Source organism: Macaca nemestrina, chromosome 4, assembly GCF_043159975.1.
Source record: "Macaca nemestrina isolate mMacNem1 chromosome 4, mMacNem.hap1, whole genome shotgun sequence".
Classification (NCBI taxonomy): domain Eukaryota; kingdom Metazoa; phylum Chordata; class Mammalia; order Primates; family Cercopithecidae; genus Macaca; species Macaca nemestrina.
In genome coordinates, this window is record NC_092128.1 from 81,572,278 (window position 1) to 81,592,819 (window position 20,542).

Sequence of the window (20,542 nt, forward strand, 5' to 3'; positions counted from 1 at the left end):
GAGGAGAAGTCACTATCTGGCTTCGAAAGGCAGGCTGTCTCTCTTGTTTAGAGACTTAACAGAGCTGGTGACTTTAAGTTGAAGCCAGCGCTCCTGTACTATTGTGAAAATCCTAGAGCCCTTAAGAATTATGATAAGTCTGTTCTGCCTATGCTTTGTAAATGGAACAACAAAGCCCGTACACAGCACATCTGTGTACAGCATGGTTTACTGGATATTTTAAACGCCTTGTTGGGACTTACTGCTCAGAAAAAAGCTTCCTTTCAAAAGATTACTGCTCATTAGAGCTCTGATGAAGTACAAGGAGATTAATGTGTTTTCCTGCCTGCTGTCACAACAGCCATTCTGAAGCCCATGGATCAAGGAGTCATTTTGACTTTGAAGTCTTATTATTTAAGAAATACATTTCATAAGGCTATAGCTTCCATACATAGTGATTCCTCCAGTGGATCTAGGCAAAGTAAATTGAAAACCTAGAAAGGAGTCACTTTTCTAGATGTCATTAAGAATATTTATGATTCATGGGAGGAGGTCAAAATATCCATATTAACAGGAGTTTGGAAGAAGTTGATTGCAGCCTTTATGGATAACTTTGAGGGGGTTGAAGACTTCAGTGGAGGAAGTCACTGCTGATGTGGCAGAAATAGCAAGAGAAGTAGAATTAGAAGTGTAGCCAGAGGTGACTGAATTGCTGAGATCTCATGATAAAATTTGAACAGATGAGGAGTTACTTCTCATGGATGAGTGAAGAAAGTGGTTTCTTGAGTTGGAATCTACTCCTGGTGAAGATGCTATGAACGTTGTTAAAATTACGACAAAGGACTTAGGATATTACATAAACGTGATTGATTAAGCAGCAAGAGGGTTTGAGAGGATTGACTCCAATTTTGAAGAAAGTTCTACCATGGGTAACATGCTGTCAAACAGCATCACATGCCACAGAGACATCTTTCATAAAAGGAAGAATGAATCTATGCAGCAAACTTCATTGTTGTTTTATTTTAAGAAATTGCCAGGCCATGCGCGGTGGCTCACGCCTGTAATCCTGACAATTTGGGAGGCCGAGTTCGGTGGGTCACCTGAGGTGAGGAGTTCGAGACCAGCCTGGCCAACATGGCAAAACCCTGTATCTACTAAAAATACAAAAATTAGCTGAGCGTGGTGGCACGTGCCTATAACCCCAGCTACTCAGGAGGCTGAGGCAGGAGAATCACTTGAACCCAGGAGGCAGAGGTTGCAGTGAGCCGAGATTACGCCACTGCATACTCCAGCCTGGGTGACAGAGCGAGACTCCATCTTAAAAAAAAAAAAGAAAAGAAAAGAGAAATTGCCACAGCCACTCCAACTTTCAGCAACCACCCTATCAGTCAGTGGCCATCCACATCAAAGCAGCATCTTTCACCAGTAAAAAGATTATGACTTGCTGAAGGCTCAAGTGATCATTAGCATTTTTTAGCAATAAAGTATTTTTAAATTAATGTATATACATTTTAGAAATACATAATGTTATTATACATATAATGGACTACAGATAGTGTAAACTTAACTTGAAAATGCGTGGAGAAACTAAAAAATTTTTGTGATTTATTTTATTGTGATACTTTATTGAAGTGGTCTGGAGCTGAACTTGCATTATCTCTGATGTATGCTTGTAAATTTAACAGAGGTTATTTGAGACAGATTTTTCTCAAGTTGCCCAGTAAATTAACAGATATATTTATTGGGCAGTACTTACAACTAGAAAAGGCTCAGAGATGTCCACTTTAATAGTGTGAGCAGTGGGTTTTTATTTTCTGAATGTGGAACTAAAGTAAGGAAATTACTTAATTGGCTACAGCTGTGTTGTTTTTCTATATGGGTATGATTTAGTAGAAGGTGTCCAGTTACATTATCTAATGTCTAGTTGGCTGTTGTGGTTAGTTGAAGCTTGTTTTTTGATTTTTTTGTTTTGTTTTGTTTTTAAATTTGATTTATTACAAGGAATTTTTCTAAATTAAATTTCACCTTGTGTGAGATTCCATATACAGAAACAGGTACAGGCTAATTTCCTCTTGCTTATTTTGCTTTAAGAAAATATCACTGGGAAACTGAGTTGAAAATTAGGTACTCTCTGGCGCCTCTGCAAAATCACATACAATGTTGTTAGTTATGACTGGGACAGCCTTCTAGACCACATTGTCTACTCATTTTCCAATCTGAATTATGTTCTCCTTCTGTGTTCTCAGTTGCTTAGTTCACTAGCATTTTAAATGATTCAGGCAATTGAGGAAGATTCTGTTTTCTTTGATAGATTGTTTTATAATATAAAAAGGGTGTCAGGAATATTTTCCTTATATTCATTCTGAAATCCCTTGCTCAATTTCAGCATATTACATGAAATTACCCAGAGAATTATCCTAAACAATGTGTCTCTGTTCACAGTGTTGACATCCTTTAAATAATTTAATTTCTCTTTATCTCTCTCTCTCAGTCTCATGGTTAGATTGCTATTTGCCAATATATTATACCATTTATGTTCTACTGTTATTAACTAGGCAGTAGAATGTCAGGATTTGACTATTGAAATTTTAACATTTTCCTTGTATTTGTTTCCTTCTTATGTAGTTCACTTTTAATACTTATATTAAACAATTCTTTAATTGTCCACTGTCAGTCTTTCATAATTTAACGTCTTTTTCTTTTATGAAGATTTCTTTTACCAGAGTAGTTTAAACTTTTAGACTAGCTATTCCCCCTCCACCCACCTTTTTTTAAGAGATAAAGGAATAAAAAAAATAAATCTGAAAGGATTTGGGGTAATTTCAACAGTTCATACTTTGGTTTTATTACTTTTAGTTGTCTTAAAGAAATTTAAAACATGCATGATTTCTAGGTTGTAATGCCTAGATTTTTTGTTGGATTTTCTCTGATCTCTTGTTTCCTTTTCCAAGCAATTTTATATTGTTTAAGAATTAGTACAGCTTAATGGTGGGCTTTAAAGTAAGATTGTCCTGGTTTGAAGCCTTATATTTACTTTCCTTGTTATTTTTGGCAAGCAGATTTCTTAACATGTCTTTAATTTCCTCATGTAAAATGGGAATAGTTATAGTATCTCTTCTTCATAGTAGTTGTGTTTAATGATTACATATATTTATACATAGAGTCCTTGACTTATGGTGGGTTTACATCCTGATAAATCCGTTGTAAGTTTAAAATATTTTAAGTTGAAATTAATTTAATACACCTAACCTACTGAGCATAGCTTAGTGTTGCCTACCTTAAATATGCTTGGAACACTTACATTAGCCTACACTTGAACACAATCATCTGACAAAAAACTTTATTTTATAATAAAATGTTAACTATGTCGTGTAACTTATTGAATACTATACTGAAAATGGAAAACAGAGTGGTTGTATGGGTACTGAAAGTGTGGTTTCTGCTGAGTGTGTATTGCTTTTGCAACATTGTAAAGTTAAAAAATTAGAAGTGGAATTATTGTAAACTGGGTACTGTCTATATATGTAAAGTGTTTAGAATAGTGACTGGCACATAGTAAATCCTCAAATAATTTTAACTATGGTTGTATTATTATTTGTTATTACCATTAAATTAGTTGAATTTTGATTTGAACCATATAGGTAATTATGTTTTTTACAGTTATTGTTTGTATTGGTACATAATTGGTTCACTATTTGTATTTAACATTTTAAATATTTAGTGGATGCTTTGTATGAGAATGCAGTCTTTAGTCTGGAAATAAGTTTGCTTTGAGAGTTTTTCTGTTTCTTTGTTGTAGGAGTGTAGCTTTTGTGAAGACCCTCGCTTTGCTAGAACTGGAGTTTGCATCAGCTGTGATGCAGGGATGTGCAGAGCCTATTTCCATGTGACCTGTGCTCAGAAGGAAGGTCTGCTTTCAGAGGCAGCAGCGGAAGAGGTAGGTTTATTTAAACCCATAGTTGGTGAATATGTTCACAAGACATCTTTTGACTCTATGTCCTATAACAAGTATAAATAATAAAAGAAATTTTAACATTTATTTTTAAAGTTGTTGCCAGGATCACTGTTCTAAAAGGTTAAGAGTAAATCTCTATGAGTTTTATCAGTCTTAAAGCTAGTCAGACATTTGGAAAACATTAAAATTTTTATAGTGAGATCTGACTGATAAAATGAAAGATAATCCAAGTTGTCTTAAAGCATTAAAATGTCAGCATTTCAGCCCCATGAATTATAGTTTAAAAAAAGGCATATTTTATACGCGAATCTGAAACTGTATTTGAGTAACCTTGCTCTATTTTTATTTAAGTAAAATCATTACTGTGTCTTCAGTATCTCTGTTACTATCTCTTTACTGTTATTTTTAATTCCATAATATTCCTTTCAGATTTATTGTCTTTACATTAAACAGTAGTTTTCAGTGTTTTGGGGACTCATTAAGATTTGTTCAAGTAGTCTGAGTTTAAAACTATTTTCATTACACTATAAAATGTTATTTACTTTTCTGAACTCTGTTCTTTCATGAGTATTTTTTTTTTTTTTTTTTTTTTTTTTTTTGAGACGGAGTCTTGCTCTGTCGCCCAGGCTGGGGTGCAGTGGCCGGATCTCAGCTCACTGCAAGCTCCACCTCCCGGGTTTACGCCATTCTCCTGCCTCAGCCTCCTGAGTAGCTGGGACTACAGGCGCCCGCCACCTCGCCCGGCTAGTTTTTTGTATTTTTTAGTAGAGATGGGGTTTCACCTTGTTAGCCAGGATGGTCTCGATATCCTGACCTCGTGATCCACCCGTCTCGGCCTCCCAAAGTGCTGGGATTACAGGCTTGAGCCACCGCGCCCGGCCTTTCATGAGTATTAGTGGAGACTTCCAGAGATTACATACAGTATAACAATAGAACCCACTGAATATGGAAACAATTTTGAGAACCCAGCTACCTTTTTTTATGTCAGCTATCTAGACTAATGTCTAGATATTTGCAAAAATGTAAAACAGTGCCACTCTCCTCACCAAATTTTTGTGTGTATGTGAATTGTATTTATTTTAGTAAAAGTGTATGCTTCTGTAATGGGCCCTTTGTTTAAAATAAATTAATGAATATTGCAAAAATTTTTCAGTTTTAATTTTTAATATGGTAACTGTCTGAAATATAACTCACATAAACTCTTTAGGGTCTGCAGTAATTTTTAAGAATGTTAACGAATCGTGAGCAGGTTCAGTTCATTCTTTAAGCTCATATAGTAAAGACTGTTTATTTAATAATTTTTATTGTATATTCATGATGGCTTTATGGTAATAATCTAAGCCTCTTCTTGTTATGTTTTTTTCTTTTATTGGGTAAATTTTGCTTATTGTGCTGAGATTTTATCTTAGTACATTTATTTCATTTCCAGAAAATAAGTAAAGATACTCTGATGAAGAAAATTTGTAGAAAAAAATTTGAAGGATGTATTTTATGAATAAACAAATCTTACAGGAATTGTATTTTTGATACATGTAGCTGTTTTTGATACATACAGCTGTTCCAGTCTCTTAATTTTAAGAAGTTGTACTTTGATGAAGGCTACTAGATGAACAGTGAGCATCTTCTCAGCCACTAGGTAGCCATAGAGTTATAATTATACAATGGGGTAGTCTGGATTCCTCATAGCTACAACTCAGGATGGTGGACAAAAGTACAAGAAGGCAATACAGGTAAGACTTAGAGGACCAGATTAAATACTAGGTAAATACTTGGATCAGAGAATCTGTAGGATAAGGTTAGTTGTCTTTTGAGCTTTGCAGTTAGTAGGGTTCTTTTGGAGCCAGTGGAGAGCTTTCTTTTTTACTATGGTACTTTGGATTACTTTGCACAACATCATACGTCATCATTTTTGGCAAGATGGCAGCTAGTTAATTAACAAAAATGTGTGAAGCAGCCACGTTTGGGACAGTGGGGTGTAATATAGTTTATGGGATTTGGAGAGTGCATCTCCTTCTAAAGGCATGCAAATTAAATGAAATTAAACACAATATTAAGCTACATAGTTTACAGTCTGTGGTCTGTACATCTTATCTATAAGCTAATTGGGAAATTTACAGGGAAACAGATACATTAGGATGTGAGAATTAGCCCTGAGGCATCTTCCTTGCCTTGCTGTGTCCCTTGATTGATTAGGTGGGAGCCCTGGATGTTGGAATAATAAAATACAACTTTTCTCCCTATTCACTGCCTTACTTAGTGTGCTGTTGTTTTGGGGGGAAATGATTTAAAGCATATTTACATATACATGCTCCTGGTTTCTAAATATTTTCTGAATGATGTTCCAAAACCCAGGATATTGCATGAATCAGTATTAATGAAATTTGCTTTTGACAGTAATCATTCTGTAAAAATGAAGGTCTTGTCTATTTCTAGATGGTTGTACTTGTGTACATAAGGATTTATGTAATGTAATAGCATTTAAAATTAAGAAACACATTTTAAACTAAAACAGATCTATGTTTGTGAGCATATCTTGCCTTCTATTTCCATTTTATACTCTTTAGACATTCTAGGAAACTTTTTTTAAAGACTGTATCAAATTGGATTTACTACTTTTTCGTGGTGGTTTTATATAGGCTGTTAAAAAAAAGGTTGAAAAATAGAATAAACATATCAGTTTCATCTGATGGCATTGTATACCTTTCTATATTTTTTATGACTTTGTATATAGCCTTCTGACATAGTCCTTTATCTTATTGGTGAGAATCCATATGAAATTTATATTCTCTTTCATCTACTTTGTGAATATTCCAGATTTGTTTAGAATAGTCAAAGCATGTTATGACACAACATGCTTTATTAGAAGGATATTTAAAACCATATTATGAAACAACATCTTATTTTAAAAAATGAACTGTAGGGCTGGGTGCAGTGACTCATGCCTGTAATTCCAACACTTTGGGAGGCCAAGGCCAGAAGATTGCTTCAGGCCAGGAGTTTGAGACCAGCTTGGGCAACATAGCAGGACCCCATCTCTACAAAAAAAAAAAAAAAAAATTAGCTGGATGTGATGGTGCCTGTAGTCTCAGCTACTGGAGAGGCTGAGGTGGGAGGATCACATATACCCGGGAGTTCGAGGCTGCATTGAACTATGTTCTCACCACTGCACTCGGCCTGGGGAACAGCGCGAGACCCTACCTCTAAAAAATTTAAATAAATAAGTAAAAAAATACTGAGCTATTGCGCAGGCTCAGTTATGCTGACTACAACTGAAGTTACTATGTTTTACATTATATAGTCTAAAGTTACTTATAGTCTGAGTAAGCCATATGGTAGTTTCTTCTGTAATTAAGGTATAATTTGCTGCTATTGAACATTGCTGTACTCTGTAGAGTAGAAACTATACATATGTATGTAGAAAATTATATTTGAAACAATATAAAACCGGGTGCGGTGGCACACACCTGTAATCCCAGTACTTTGAAAGGCCAAGCCAAGGAGGATCTCTTGAGGCCAGGATTTTGAGATGAGCCTGGGCAACATAGCAAGACCCCATCTCTACACAAAATGTAAAAATTAACCAGGTGTGGTGGTGTGTGCCTATAGTCCTAACTGCTCAGGAGGCTGAGGCGGGAGGATTGCAGAGCCCAGAAGTTCAAGATTTCATTCTGTTAGAGCATATATGACTGAGGTGGGATGGACAAGAATATTGATAGTGCATAATTGAGAGGATAAGTGTGATATGCCATTAGGTTATTACTGTATTTGAATGTTTCTTGTTTCAATAAACACATCAGTTTTACTATTAAGATACCAATAAAGCATATGTATGTTCTTCAGTTACACTGTTTTTACGAGTGCCAGGTGGTTCTCCATGTACAAGACTGAAACTGTGTCTTCTTTCAGTTTATGTAACTTTGATCTGCTATGTCAGTTTTACCCAGGGAGCTTTGTTTAAAAAGAAAAAAACAAACAAAAAACAAGATTTTAAGATTCTGGACCAAATCATGCCATCTAGAGGCCCACAAGCTAAACTTAATCCATAGATGGATTTTGTTTGTTAGGAATAGGGTTAAAAAAGAAAACCTTGAATTTGAATGCCTTTGTGGGGGGCATTCCAGTATGCCACAGGCTCTGAGTTCTCACAGGCCTCACCATTTACTAACTGCCTCTCATCATTCATTTTTGTCTTTATTTCTTTTTTAGCATCTTTTAGGTCTCTCTCACCCATTTATGTTGATTGTTACTGCTTCTCAAGGCATTTGCATTTAAGGCCCTTGCCTCAGATCTGCTGAATCAGAATTTGCAGAGTTGGGCTCTAGTAACCTCTATTTAGAAACTTCCTTAAATGAATCTGATGACAGTCAGGTAATGGCTAAGGAAGATGGATCTTACATACTGGACATAGGTCTTGGTTCAGCAACTTAACCTCTCTGGCTTTCAGTTTTCTATCCATAAAATTGATATTAAAATGGTAGAACCTACCTCATGTGGTAGTGGTGAAGGTTAAAGAGATAATAGATACAGAAGCACATGTGCTTATTTCATGGTAGATATTCAGAAACATGTCTTTCCCTTTCCATCTTCCACTGGGAGTAGGATCTTGAAAGCTCCATTTCTCTAAGCAGGTTGAAGGGGTATTCCATGTCAACCAATGAATTAATTAGGACACTATTTTGACTGGCTTAACAAAACCAAGTAACAGGTTGCTTAAACGAAGAAGAAGTTGAATTCACTCTAATAAACAATTCTAGACGGATTAGATACTAAGGGGAGTTTGGTTCCAGGGATTAGTTCCCTTCTTTCTTCCTGCTTCACCATCCTTTAGTCTGTTGCACTCTCCTACACAGTCAGAGATGGTTTATCACTATCTTGACTGGATTCTTCCTCATTGGAAGTAGCAAAGAGGAGGTTAAGAGTAGGCAGCTTCCTTTCAAGGGCATGGTCTGGGAATTTCATACAACTTATTGGCCAGAACTTAATCACATGGCCACATCTAGCTGTGGGGAGGCTGGACCAGATAGTTTCTAGCAGGATAGTCATATGCCCAGTAAAAAACTCATAGGGTTCTAGTACTAATGGGAAGAATGGATATTGTAAGACAGTTAGTAGTTTCTGCCATAGTAAGTATTGAGGTTTTTCTTAGGTCAGAATCTTGGTCCAAATGCTTAACTCACCTATGCAAGCATGAACCCTATCTCTAATGACTCAATTTCAACCTCATTTACTTTGAAACATTAGAATAATTACCTAGATCTGGGCATTTGGGCTAAGGTTCAGTATAATCTTTATTTCCATTAAACATCTCTTTCACCAAGATTTAGAGCATGTCATGAGAAAGCAGCTGTTTGTATGTGTTAATGTAGTCTCCTAACTAAATTTTTGTATTTTATTTTTAAAGCTATATGAAGAAATTATAAGTAAACCCTGTTTTACTAATGTGGTAACTGAGGCCCAGAGATGTTAAGCAATTTTTTGAAGTCCCATAGCCAGTAAATGGTAGAGCCAAGATTGTATCCAGGTTTTTATGTCTTGAAATTCTGTGATACACATTGCTGTACTGTGACATCTGTAGATACCACACTACAGAACTGCCTCATATGCTTTTTTTTTTTTTTTTTTTTTTTTAATATTAAGGACACATTAGTTTTTTTAATTCTTTCTATTGTATGTCTCTCCTTGATAGTGTTGTCATTTCTCTTTGGGTTGTAAAACTCTACTTAGAGACACTTGACATAACTTAGAGAAAAACTAATAGCTTATGTTTACTATTCCTTTTTTGGGACAGACATAAAGAATGAACAGCCTGTTGTTTTGTTAGCAATTACATTGTAAATTACTTTTTTGGACTGCATCTTTACAAGTTGTTTTTGATAGAATAAATCCTCTTTTTTGTACATTACTTTTTCTGAATGAAAATGTGCTGTTAGGCTATGAGAGAGCTGTAATTCCATTTGAGATTTTAGGGAAAGAGTTAAGGGCATAACTTAAATTTTTTTATTGACAGGGCTTGGAATTTCTGAATTCTATTTTTTTTTTTTTTTTGAAACAGAGTCTCACTCTGTCACCCAGGCTGGAGTGCAATGGCGCAATCTTGGTTAATTACAACATCTGCCTCCTGTGTTCAAGCAATTCTTCTACCTCAGCCTCCTGAGTAGCTGAGATTACAGGCACATGCCACTGTGCCTGGCTAATTTTTGTACTTTTAGTAGAGACAGTTTTGCCATGTTGGCCAGGCTAGTCTTGAACTCCCAACCTCATGTGACCTGCTTACCTCTGTCTCCCAAAGTGCTGGGATTACAGGTGTGTGCCACTGCACCTGCCCCTTAATTCTATTTTTATCCTCAGTAGAATCTGTCCATTGTTAGTCAGTTAGAAATGCCACACTTATCTTGTTGGCTAGTCGAATATTGTTGTTTTGCAATATTAGTTTATGTGTGAATAACTTTAATATTTAATGATTATTCCTACCTAAGAGTATTAAAATCCTATTTGTTTTAAACAGTGATTTAAAAAAAAAAATACAGCCAGCCCTCCGTGTCTGTGGATTACAAATTCTTAGATTCAACCAACTGCAGATCGAAAATGTTTGGGGAAAAAAAAGCATCATAAAAAAGAATACAAATATAAAACCAATACAGTGTAACAACTATTTGCACATTTACATTTGTGTATTAGGTATTATGAGTAATGTAGAGATTACTTAAAATATGTGGGAGAATGCAAGTAAACTAGATGCAAATACCACACCATTTAACATAAGATACTTGAACATCCACAGATTTTGGTTTCCTTGGGAGGTCCTGGAACCAGTCCCCCATGGATATTGAAGGGCTACTATACAAGTACACCCAAATAATACATTATATTTGATTTCAATATCTTTAAACCCACAGGCCCTTTAAAGAAAAAAGTTGTTGGTAATTTGAAGTTGACATACAAGATTAAGTTTCTAAAGAAGTAATTTTTATCATTATAAAAATTATTTTTGTAATTTATTAGACGTAACTAGCACTAGTAGATTCTTTGAAAAGCAAGTAATATTCTTTTGTGTTAGGTCTTTTATGACTCTTCAGATTACAAATGTTTACTATTTTTCTGCACTTTTTTTGTATAGGATATAGCAGATCCATTCTTTGCTTATTGTAAGCAACATGCAGATAGATTAGACAGAAAGTGGAAGAGAAAAAACTACTTGGCTCTACAGTCCTATTGTAAAATGTCTTTGCAAGAGAGAGAGAAGCAACTATCACCAGAAGCACAGGTATGGGATTCGTGTCAAAACCCGTGTGTTTTTGTTTTAAGGTTATGTGTGGATTTTACATCTCATGTGTGTTTTCCAGTGACATGTGAAGTATAATAAGAAGTTTGGTTAGTTACCTAGGAAGTGGATTGTGATTAAGGTACATAGTGAGTATAATTTTTGCCTGAATACAGTACTCCTCATTTAGTCAAACAGAGCAGTCCTTTATAAAATATATTTTTACATTGAAAAATGTGACTGTGAGGAAATTACTCTATCAGTGCAATATATTGACTACGTCTTGTTTCAGTCTGTTCAAAGGATTTGGTCAGTTTGCCAATATTTAAAATATAATTTTATATACATTAAATCTATGGAGACAATAGCAGTTATTAAGAAGAGAAACTTCAGCTTAATTAAATTAGTTTCTCCAAACTCTGATTATAAGTTAGGACCGTTGTTACTAGGGGCAGATATAGTTTATTGTAACTCAAAAATTATACAGTATACCTTAAGGATCATTCATACCTATAATTTGCCTTGGTATAAGAAGTTCTGATTATCTTTCTGTAAACATGGGAATAAAAATCAATGTAAAAATCATAAGGAACATGTTTCATTTTATTATCTTTTAAAATTTGAATACATTTCTTTTATAGGCAAGGATCAATGCCCGGCTTCAGCAGTATCGTGCCAAAGCAGAACTAGCTCGATCTACCAGACCCCAGGCCTGGGTTCCAAGGGAAAAATTGCCCAGACCACTCACCAGCAGTGCTTCAGCTATTCGTAAACTTATGCGGAAAGCAGAACTCATGGGGATCAGTACAGATATCTTTCCAGTGGACAATTCAGATACTAGTTCTAGTGTGGATGGAAGGAGAAAGCATAAGCAACCAGCTCTCACTGCAGATTTTGTGAATTATTATTTTGGTCAGTATAGACACTGATACATGCACAGTTTCACTGAGAACAATTTGTTAATGAAAGTATTTGATATACTGTTAATTTTTAGAAATTTATTAGGCATGCTATGTATATCATAGAGGAAAGTTTATTTTCCTAATATGTTGTGGGTTTTTATAAAATGCTAGGTTCTTTTATTTGTGAATATACTTAAAAGTTTTAAACTATGTAGGTTTATCAATGTGATCATCTTTATGGCTAGTTTCTTCCTATGTCAGTTTTTACTTCCTACTAAAGTAAAATTGGATATTTCATTTAAATAGAGAGAAATATGCGCATGATTCAAATTCAGGAAAATATGGCTGAACAAAAGAATATAAAAGATAAATTAGAGAATGAACAAGAAAAGCTTCATGTAGAATATAATAAGGTAAGTTAGCTACAAAATATGCAACATAATGTGATAGATCTTAGTGATGATTTCTTTTGTGATTGTATGGCATTTCTTTTATGTTTTATTTTTAAATTCTTCTGGAGCTCTTAGGCTCTTCCCTATAACACCTACTCCTCATTAGCTTCATTATCATCACCATCTCTTTCTGAGCACTTTGTGTGCCAGGCATAATTTTAATCTGTTTACATGTATTATTTAATTCTCAGGTTAACTTTATAGTGTAGGTTATAATCATTGCTTCCATTTTCAGGGAGAACACTGAATCCTGAAGAAGTTAAACAATTTGCCCAGGTTCACACAAGTAGTCAAGTCACAGACTTGACAAGTGAAGTCAGTTGGTGTGAGGCCAACTCATCTGACTCTATTCTCTATTTCTAGCCAATAAACATTGCTAGAGAGCTTCACTTTCTAAGTTTGTAGAAAATTTAGAAACTTTTCTTTAAATTATTATTTATCTTGAATTATATTATAATGTTTGGAATAAAAATTTCCAAATTTGAATTTTCATGTAACCTCTTTATCCTAATGAGAAAAGATTCAAAAAGAAATATCTTATAAAAGCAAAATGTGGTTAAAATGTCATACCCAGTATAACTTGACATATAAAACGGGTATTGACTTATTGTTAGAAAACATTTTAAGTCATAAAGAAATAGTAGGAAGTACATTTCCAATAATCAGCTACACTGTGTAGTAAAAAGAGTACTTAGAATTAGATTCAGAGGACCTGGGGATTCTTGCTAGTTCTGTGATCTTGGCCAACTCACAAAAGCTCTGTGATCCTTAGTTTTTTTCGTTGGGAAAATAGCGGAAATACCTCTTGATAGAGTCACAAGAATTGGTTAGCAGAATGTGATGTTATATAGCAAACTGTAAAAGAAGGTATAAACCTAGTTATCATCATTAGTAAAAATGTCAGCAGAAAATAAAATGCTTACAGCAACAAATACTGCTGAATAATTGGATAGCCTTGTATTTCAGTGGTATTGTGGCTTGAATATATTAAAAATATATGGATATATGGAGGCCGAGCACAGTGGCTCATGCATGTAATCCTAACACTTTGGGAGGCCGAGGTGGGTGGATCATGAGGTCAGGAGATTGAGATCGTCCTAGGAGTTTGAGACAAGCCTGGCCAACATGGCAAAACCCCGTCTCTACTAAAAATACAAAAGTTAGCTGGGTGTGGTGGAGGGCGCCTGTAATCCCAGCTACTCGGGAGGCTGAGGCAGGAGAATCGCTTGAACCTGGGAGGTGGTGGTTACAGCGACACAAGATTGCACGACTGCACTCTAGCCTGGGCGACAGAGTGAGACTCCGTCTCAAAAAAAAATAGATCGAGACCAGCCTGGCCAACATGGTGAAACTCTGTCTCTACTAAAAATACAAAAATAGCTGGGTGTGGTGATGCATGCCAATAGTCTCAGCTACTTGGGAGACTGTGGCAGAAGAATCGCTTGAACCCAGGAGGTGGAGGTTGTAGTGAGCTGAGATCATGTCACTTGCACTCCAGCCTGGCGACAGAGTAAGACTGTGTCTCAAAAAAAAAAAAAAAAAAGAAAAAAAAAATTGTATATATAGAGAATAGAATAGAAATGTAGATATTTCTTAAATTGTCAGATATTTTAATGAACTTTACTAATTTGATTACTTTGTAGCTATGTGAATCTTTAGAAGAACTACAAAACCTGAATGGAAAACTTCGAAGTGAAGGACAAGGAATATGGGCTTTACTAGGCAGAATCACAGGGCAGGTTAGTTTCTTTCCAATTACTGTCTCCTTCAATTCTTGCTCTCTATATGATTTTCAAAGAACAGATTTTTGATACAACTGTCATTTGACTAACCGAAGAATTCTGTTTGATCAAGGCCTAATCCTTTGGGATAATGATTTCTGCTTGAAATACACCTAGAGCATTGGAAGCTGTCTACTGAAGACCTCTAGTTTAATTTGGTTGTTTCAACAGCTATCTTGTGTGCAAAATTTTTTCATTTGCTCTAACTGATTGACCTGTCATTTGTGATGAAGCTTAAGACTTGAAGCATGAGTTTTTCCTAATACATTCTTCTTTTAATTTAGCAGTTTTAGATTGCTTGCTACATTTTTTTCTTTCCTGTTCTTATGCTGTATTTTTTTTCTATTCTTTGGATGTATAATTTAAAATTTAAAAAGGCAAACTGGAGATATTCATTTTTATGTTAGTTTGGTTTTCAGCTGTATAAGAGATGGTTATTTAAACTTTTATGTTAAGATGTATTTTTTCCCCTTCAACAGTAGCTGTGATCGTAGTTATTTAAAAAACTTTATTCATGAACACCTTTAGCCTGTTAAAGTTTTTGGTGTTGAATAATTATTGTTAGATGGATTTCTTTGAATGCCTTTTTTAGTACTGTGTATTATAATTGATAAATTAAGTTTTTAACAAATATTTTTAATTATATTTTTTAAGGATGATGGAGACCCACTGTTTGTGGTCCTTTCACTAAAAAGTAGTTTTATTTGTGAAGGAGCTTTTTGAGGAGATATTTTTCATTATACTTGTTTTAGGGGTTTGTAAAAAGTCAAGTTCATCACACAGCTTGTGTAGACATTTTATGAAGTGATACATACTGATTTGTACTGTGCTGTACCAGCTTTGAAGATGCTTTATGTGAAAAGAATGTATGTGGCTTGTATCATAAAGAATGTTTTAATAGGTGAGAATTAGTAGTTGCCTCTGGGAGGATCAGCCTTGGTCCCTGGTATTAGGTTGGTTGATGGATTTTTGGAAGATGATGGTGTTTTATAGTTAATATTTGGAGGAGTTAATGTTGAGTATAAAACTTTAGTTTATTTGCCAAGCTGGCATTATCTTTTGGCTTGATTTGCAAGTTTTTCTCATAAGAATCTCCTGTTTAAAATATTATCTATCATAAAAGACAGTTTCATTTATTAAAAGACTTTTAACAGAGGTTTGCAAATTTCCTTTTGCAAATGTAAAATACATAGCCCAAGTAGAATTCATTTATACTGCTTGCATGACACTTTTTTTTTTTTCAGTTGGTTGAACAGATGTGGGCCCACCAGGCCACTGAGAAATGACTTTGATAGATGGTTGCTGTCTGAGAAGCCAGCATACTACAGATTAGTAGAAACCCAAAGAGAATCTCACTTGCTTTGTTGGAGAGTTTGGTCCAATAAGATAATTTTTCTAATTAACCTATGGAGCACCAATATAGCTGGGGTGCTGAAGAAAATAAACGGCCTCAATATTCTTTTTGTCAAGTGTTCTGTGTTTTTTTTTTTCAAACCTCCTACATATGTGTCTTTGTCTTTCAAAGCTGAAGTAGAAGTTTAATTTTTATGTTTTAGTGTACCACTGAAAATTGATGGAAGTCTGTAATTATAGATTTCTAATGGAAATAACTATTAGAAGAAAGCTCATTTTAATCCTTTTTGCCAATGTAATAACTGGTAAGGCAGATTTTCCCCTAACAATCCTACTATATTTACTTAGCTTAAGTGGCAATTAGAGGAAAATGTTGCTTTTATTTCTTTCTTAAAACAATATATACTACATTTGTTCAAATCAATAGAAGTTGAATATACCAGCAATTTTGCGAGCACCCAAGGAGAGAAAACCAAGTAAAAAAGAAGGAGGCACACAAAAGACATCTACTCTTCCTGCAGTACTTTATAGGCAAGTAATGAAATTAATAATGATAGAATAATACTGTGTATTTTTTTAAACTGATACTTATTAGAAAGAAGATCCTGCAAATATTTGAGAATGAATTATGTCCGTAGCAGAATTTAAGTGCATTTGAAATTCATTTTATCAAAGATGCATTCCAGTTTGAATGATAGAGGGGATTTTTGTTGCTGTTTTAACCTAAACTCTATGGAAATGAGCAGTGCTCTTTGGGGAATTGGCAAATTACTTTAGATAACATTATGGTTATTGTCTTAAATAATTAAAACAATATAACAGATGGGCATTTGTATTTTATTTTACTTGAATGAATCGTAGAGTTTGTTTTATAGATAGTGATGGGTGTCATATACATATATAGAATGAATCTATTGCCTTTGTGGATAGTGGATAATGAAGATAAGTTTTAGTTTTTTGTCTTTTTTTTGAGACGGAGTCTCGCTGTGTCACCCAGTCTGGAGTGCAGTGGCACAATCTCGGCTCACTGCAACCTCCGCCTCCTGGGTTCACGCCATTCTCCTGCCTTAGCCTCCTGAGTAGCTGGGACTATAGGCGCCCACCACTACGCCTGGCTAATTTTTTGTATTCTTTAGTAGAGACGGGGTTTCACTGCGTTAGCCAGGATGGTCTCGATCTCCTGACCTCGTGATCCACCCGTCTCGGCCTCCCGAAGTGCTGGGATTACAGGCGTGAGCCACTGCGCCCGGCCCGATAAGTTTTAGTTTTGAGGTTCTACACCTTTTTTTCTCTTGATGCTCAGTTGCAATCACTTTGTTTGCATAAGTATTTTTGTTTTTTACTTTCTTTGCTCAATATTTTCAGTGTTCACCATTATAGTAAGTTTATTGTAGTCAAGACTTCTTTCCATAAATAAATAGGTTACGATCTCACTTTTTCCTAAATAATTTATATTGATTAAGTGAGAGAAGTTTAAAAGATGCTAGTGTTTTTGTATGTGTGTGTGTATGTGTGTGTATATTTATCCATGTATATGCATACATATATGTTATGCATGTATAAATACATAAATATTCTTCTCAAAATTTCTTTTTCAGAAATAGTAGCAATAACAACAATATCAATCTCCATAACTACCTTCTTTTTTTTTTGTTGGAGGCTCCCTCTACAAGTAATAGCAAATAACTTCCTTGAAATGTGGGGAAAGCCCACATTGTATTAGTGTACAATGTGAACATTAGCACATTCTCAGGCCAGCTTTTTCAAACATAGTTGGTTCATTTGGAACCATCAGGCAATATCCCTATGCTTCTGACTTTTATGACTACAATTCGTTTTTGTTTCAGAATATATTTTAAGCGATTTTTCTTTTTTACTGAGACCAGGTACTGGTTTTTTATTTATTTATTTTGGCTTTTTAAGTGTGTATGTGTGTGACTTTTTTTCTAGGCGTATTAAAAAAAAAACAAACAAACCTAACTATCATTGCTTTCTGTACATTCCAAATATAAATATACTTTAGATTTTCAGGTGATGGTACTTGTGTACGCAGGTGTAGTTAAATTGCCTTTTTGCATAAGAGAAGTTAGATTTCTGAGAAACCAAAAAATCCTAAAATAATAGTAACAATCACAAAATTCCATAATCTTTGCAATAAATATCAATTGATATGTGTGTGTGTGTATATATATAGTGTGTGTGTTTTTAATTTTTTTACTTTTGAATTTAATTAGTATATTTTTAAGACTCTAAATCCAATATTGAAAAGAGACTCATGTATACTTGTAGCAATATCTACATGTTGAAGACTCTTTGAAAGGTTTACAACTAAACTAATGGTAGGAAATAAACTACATTCTGTTTGTGAAGTAATTTTTTCATAGTTTTAGAAAATTGGGAATTTACTTTGTTCTATCATTTATGTGTCTAGAGAAAAAGTGAACTAATGTGAAATGGATTTTAGGTAATAATTAAAATTAAAATGAATATGATGTTGAGGATAAATACCTTATATATGTAATTCCTTAGAAAGTTTGACTCTAGTAATATTTAAATTTATATCAGATCCAAACTATTTTTAACATTCTCAAAAGTATTTAGAACTAACAGTTACTGACATTGTAAAAAGATGTGTTAATGAAAGAAATTGTCTATCTCAACAGAAGAAATATTAAATCAAGATGAAATTTTATAATTTAAAAAATATGCTATAAGTAAACTGTGTTTCACTATGATAATTATTATTGAAATCTTTACTTGCTGCTTTTATTAAAAGTTGTGGAATTTGTAAGAAGAACCATGATCAGCATCTTCTTTTATTGTGTGATACCTGTAAACTACATTACCACCTTGGATGTCTGGATCCTCCTCTTACAAGGATGCCAAGAAAGACCAAAAACAGTTATTGGTAAGTAAAATAGAGGAGATTTAGATGTTTCAATTGATTTACTCTTAGTTTCAGCAGTATAAGATGAAATATTATATTTGTTCATAATAAAGTATTTGGCACATTTTAAAATTGACTGTCATCAATATTTATTATAGCATTATGTGACAATCTATAACAGCTTTTTTGAGAAATGAATTTTTCATTAATCGTGGCTATTATTTTAGCAATAGATTCTTCTTTAAGGCATGAATTCTGTCCATTGCTTATAATTCTTTTGTTTTATTGTTAAGAATTTCTCAAATACTTTATTGTTATTTTGAAATTGAATTTATCTAAAATTTGCCATCATATGCTTTTACTTGCAATTTAGTATCTTATTTTTAGATTAGTGTCAAAGGCTTTACTTCTGGTATTTGGTATTTGTGCTAGTTATTGAAATCCAACCATACTTTGAAATCTAGAAACGTTTGATAAACATTTCTTAATTTTTTTTATTAACAGGCATATCGAATCACTACAGACATTTGATAAGGTTATAGTATCTATAATGAGTTTTATCCTTTCCTTAATTTTATTCTAAGAAAGGGACAGATGTTCAGATTTTAGTGGAATGATTTCTTATAGGAAGGAGAATATAGGAAATGGAAAACTTTGGAATGAACATGAATATTCTTTGTATACAAGTTCCATAACCTTTCCAGTTTCAGAAAAGAGTGAACCCCAAATTTTTAAATTTTAATCTCTACAAGAGGTTGTGTGTGTTCCTCAAATACATTAGGCCTATTTTTTGACCTCATTGTTTTATCACTTAAGGCTGCCTCTGTTCATTTGATTAGGAAGCTGAAATTTTTTCACTATTTTCACAGGATTGCTTTTTTATAGTGTTCTTTGTATCAGCTTGTTTTCAGATAATCTTACTGGCCTGTTCTTTTGAAATACAGTGGAATATATTTATTGTGGTATTTATGTGCTTCAGAAACTGCTATAGTATAGTATATTCAAATCCCAACAATGTTAATAAGCATCCTGGGTGGGTGTTTAAATTGAAAGCTAGTTTGATAGTCTCCAGACCCAGGATGTTTTGCCATGAACTTATATGGAGATATGCAGTTCTCTCCTTAAATGAAGTTATGGACCCTCCTGTTACTGCTCAACCTGCAGAGCTCTGGTTTCCAGTGTGTGAGAGTTTCTGCAGCCAAAAAAAATAAGTAAAATCATGTTCTTTGTAGCAACAAGGGGGCAACTGGAGGCCATTATACTCAGTGAATTAACCCAGGAACAGAAAACCAAACACTGCATGTTCTCACTTATAGGTGGAAGCTAAACACTGGATACTCATGGGCATAAAGATGGGGCCTACTAGAGTGGGGAGGCCAGGAGGGGAGCAAGGCTTGAAAAAACCGTTGGGTACTATACTCACTACCTGAGTGATAGGGATCATTCATATTCCAAACCTCAGTATCGTGCAGTATACCCATGTAACAAACCTGTGCATGTACCCCCTAAATCTAAAATAAAAGTTGAAATTAAAAAAAAAAAAAAAGAAAAGAAATAATGTACATAGCCTGAGGTGTTTTAGTGAGAGTACTCCTAAAAGGGCCTAAACAACTTAGAGCCTTTTCACTGGTGTTAGTGGTTTTTAAGTAAAAGTAAAAGTTAATGTTGTAGCACAGTGAAGCCTTTAATTTCTCCTTGTTTGTCGTGATCACATTTCCTTTGGCCTCTAAGATCAACTTAGCTTTGGTTAGCAGTTAACTGGGTGTATTAATTTTGGAGTGTGCAAGATTCAGAGAATTATGTTTTTTCTTTAGTGTACCTCAAATGTGGAAGGCAGTTTTTACTTTTTGCTTTTTAACATTTTCAGTTTATTTTTGAAGTTATATTAAAGAAAACAAATACTCAAAACTTAACACTTTCTAAATCTTTTGTCACATTTTACTATTGTCTATGCTCTTGAGGTTATTTAAGT

At 34.2% G+C, this 20,542-nt stretch overlaps 1 protein-coding gene across 9 annotated transcripts in view; it reads left to right on the top strand.

Moving 5' to 3' along the window:
* LOC105475592 (PHD finger protein 14) overlaps positions 1–20,542 on the top strand; it is a 200,515-nt gene that overhangs the window by 49,831 nt on the left and 130,142 nt on the right. For all 9 annotated transcript variants that reach the window (XR_983486.3, XR_011622187.1, XM_011730976.3 and 6 more), the window contains exons 7-13: positions 3,779–3,916; positions 11,052–11,198; positions 11,837–12,107; positions 12,404–12,510; positions 14,193–14,288; positions 16,111–16,214; positions 18,460–18,591. Coding sequence is in view for 7 of the 9 variants with exons in the window: in XM_011730976.3 (XP_011729278.2) it covers positions 3,779–3,916; positions 11,052–11,198; positions 11,837–12,107; positions 12,404–12,510; positions 14,193–14,288; positions 16,111–16,214; positions 18,460–18,591 (995 nt within the window). In the remaining 2 variants the exon portion in view is untranslated. The remainder of the gene's footprint in view (positions 1–3,778; positions 3,917–11,051; positions 11,199–11,836; positions 12,108–12,403; positions 12,511–14,192; positions 14,289–16,110; positions 16,215–18,459; positions 18,592–20,542) is intronic.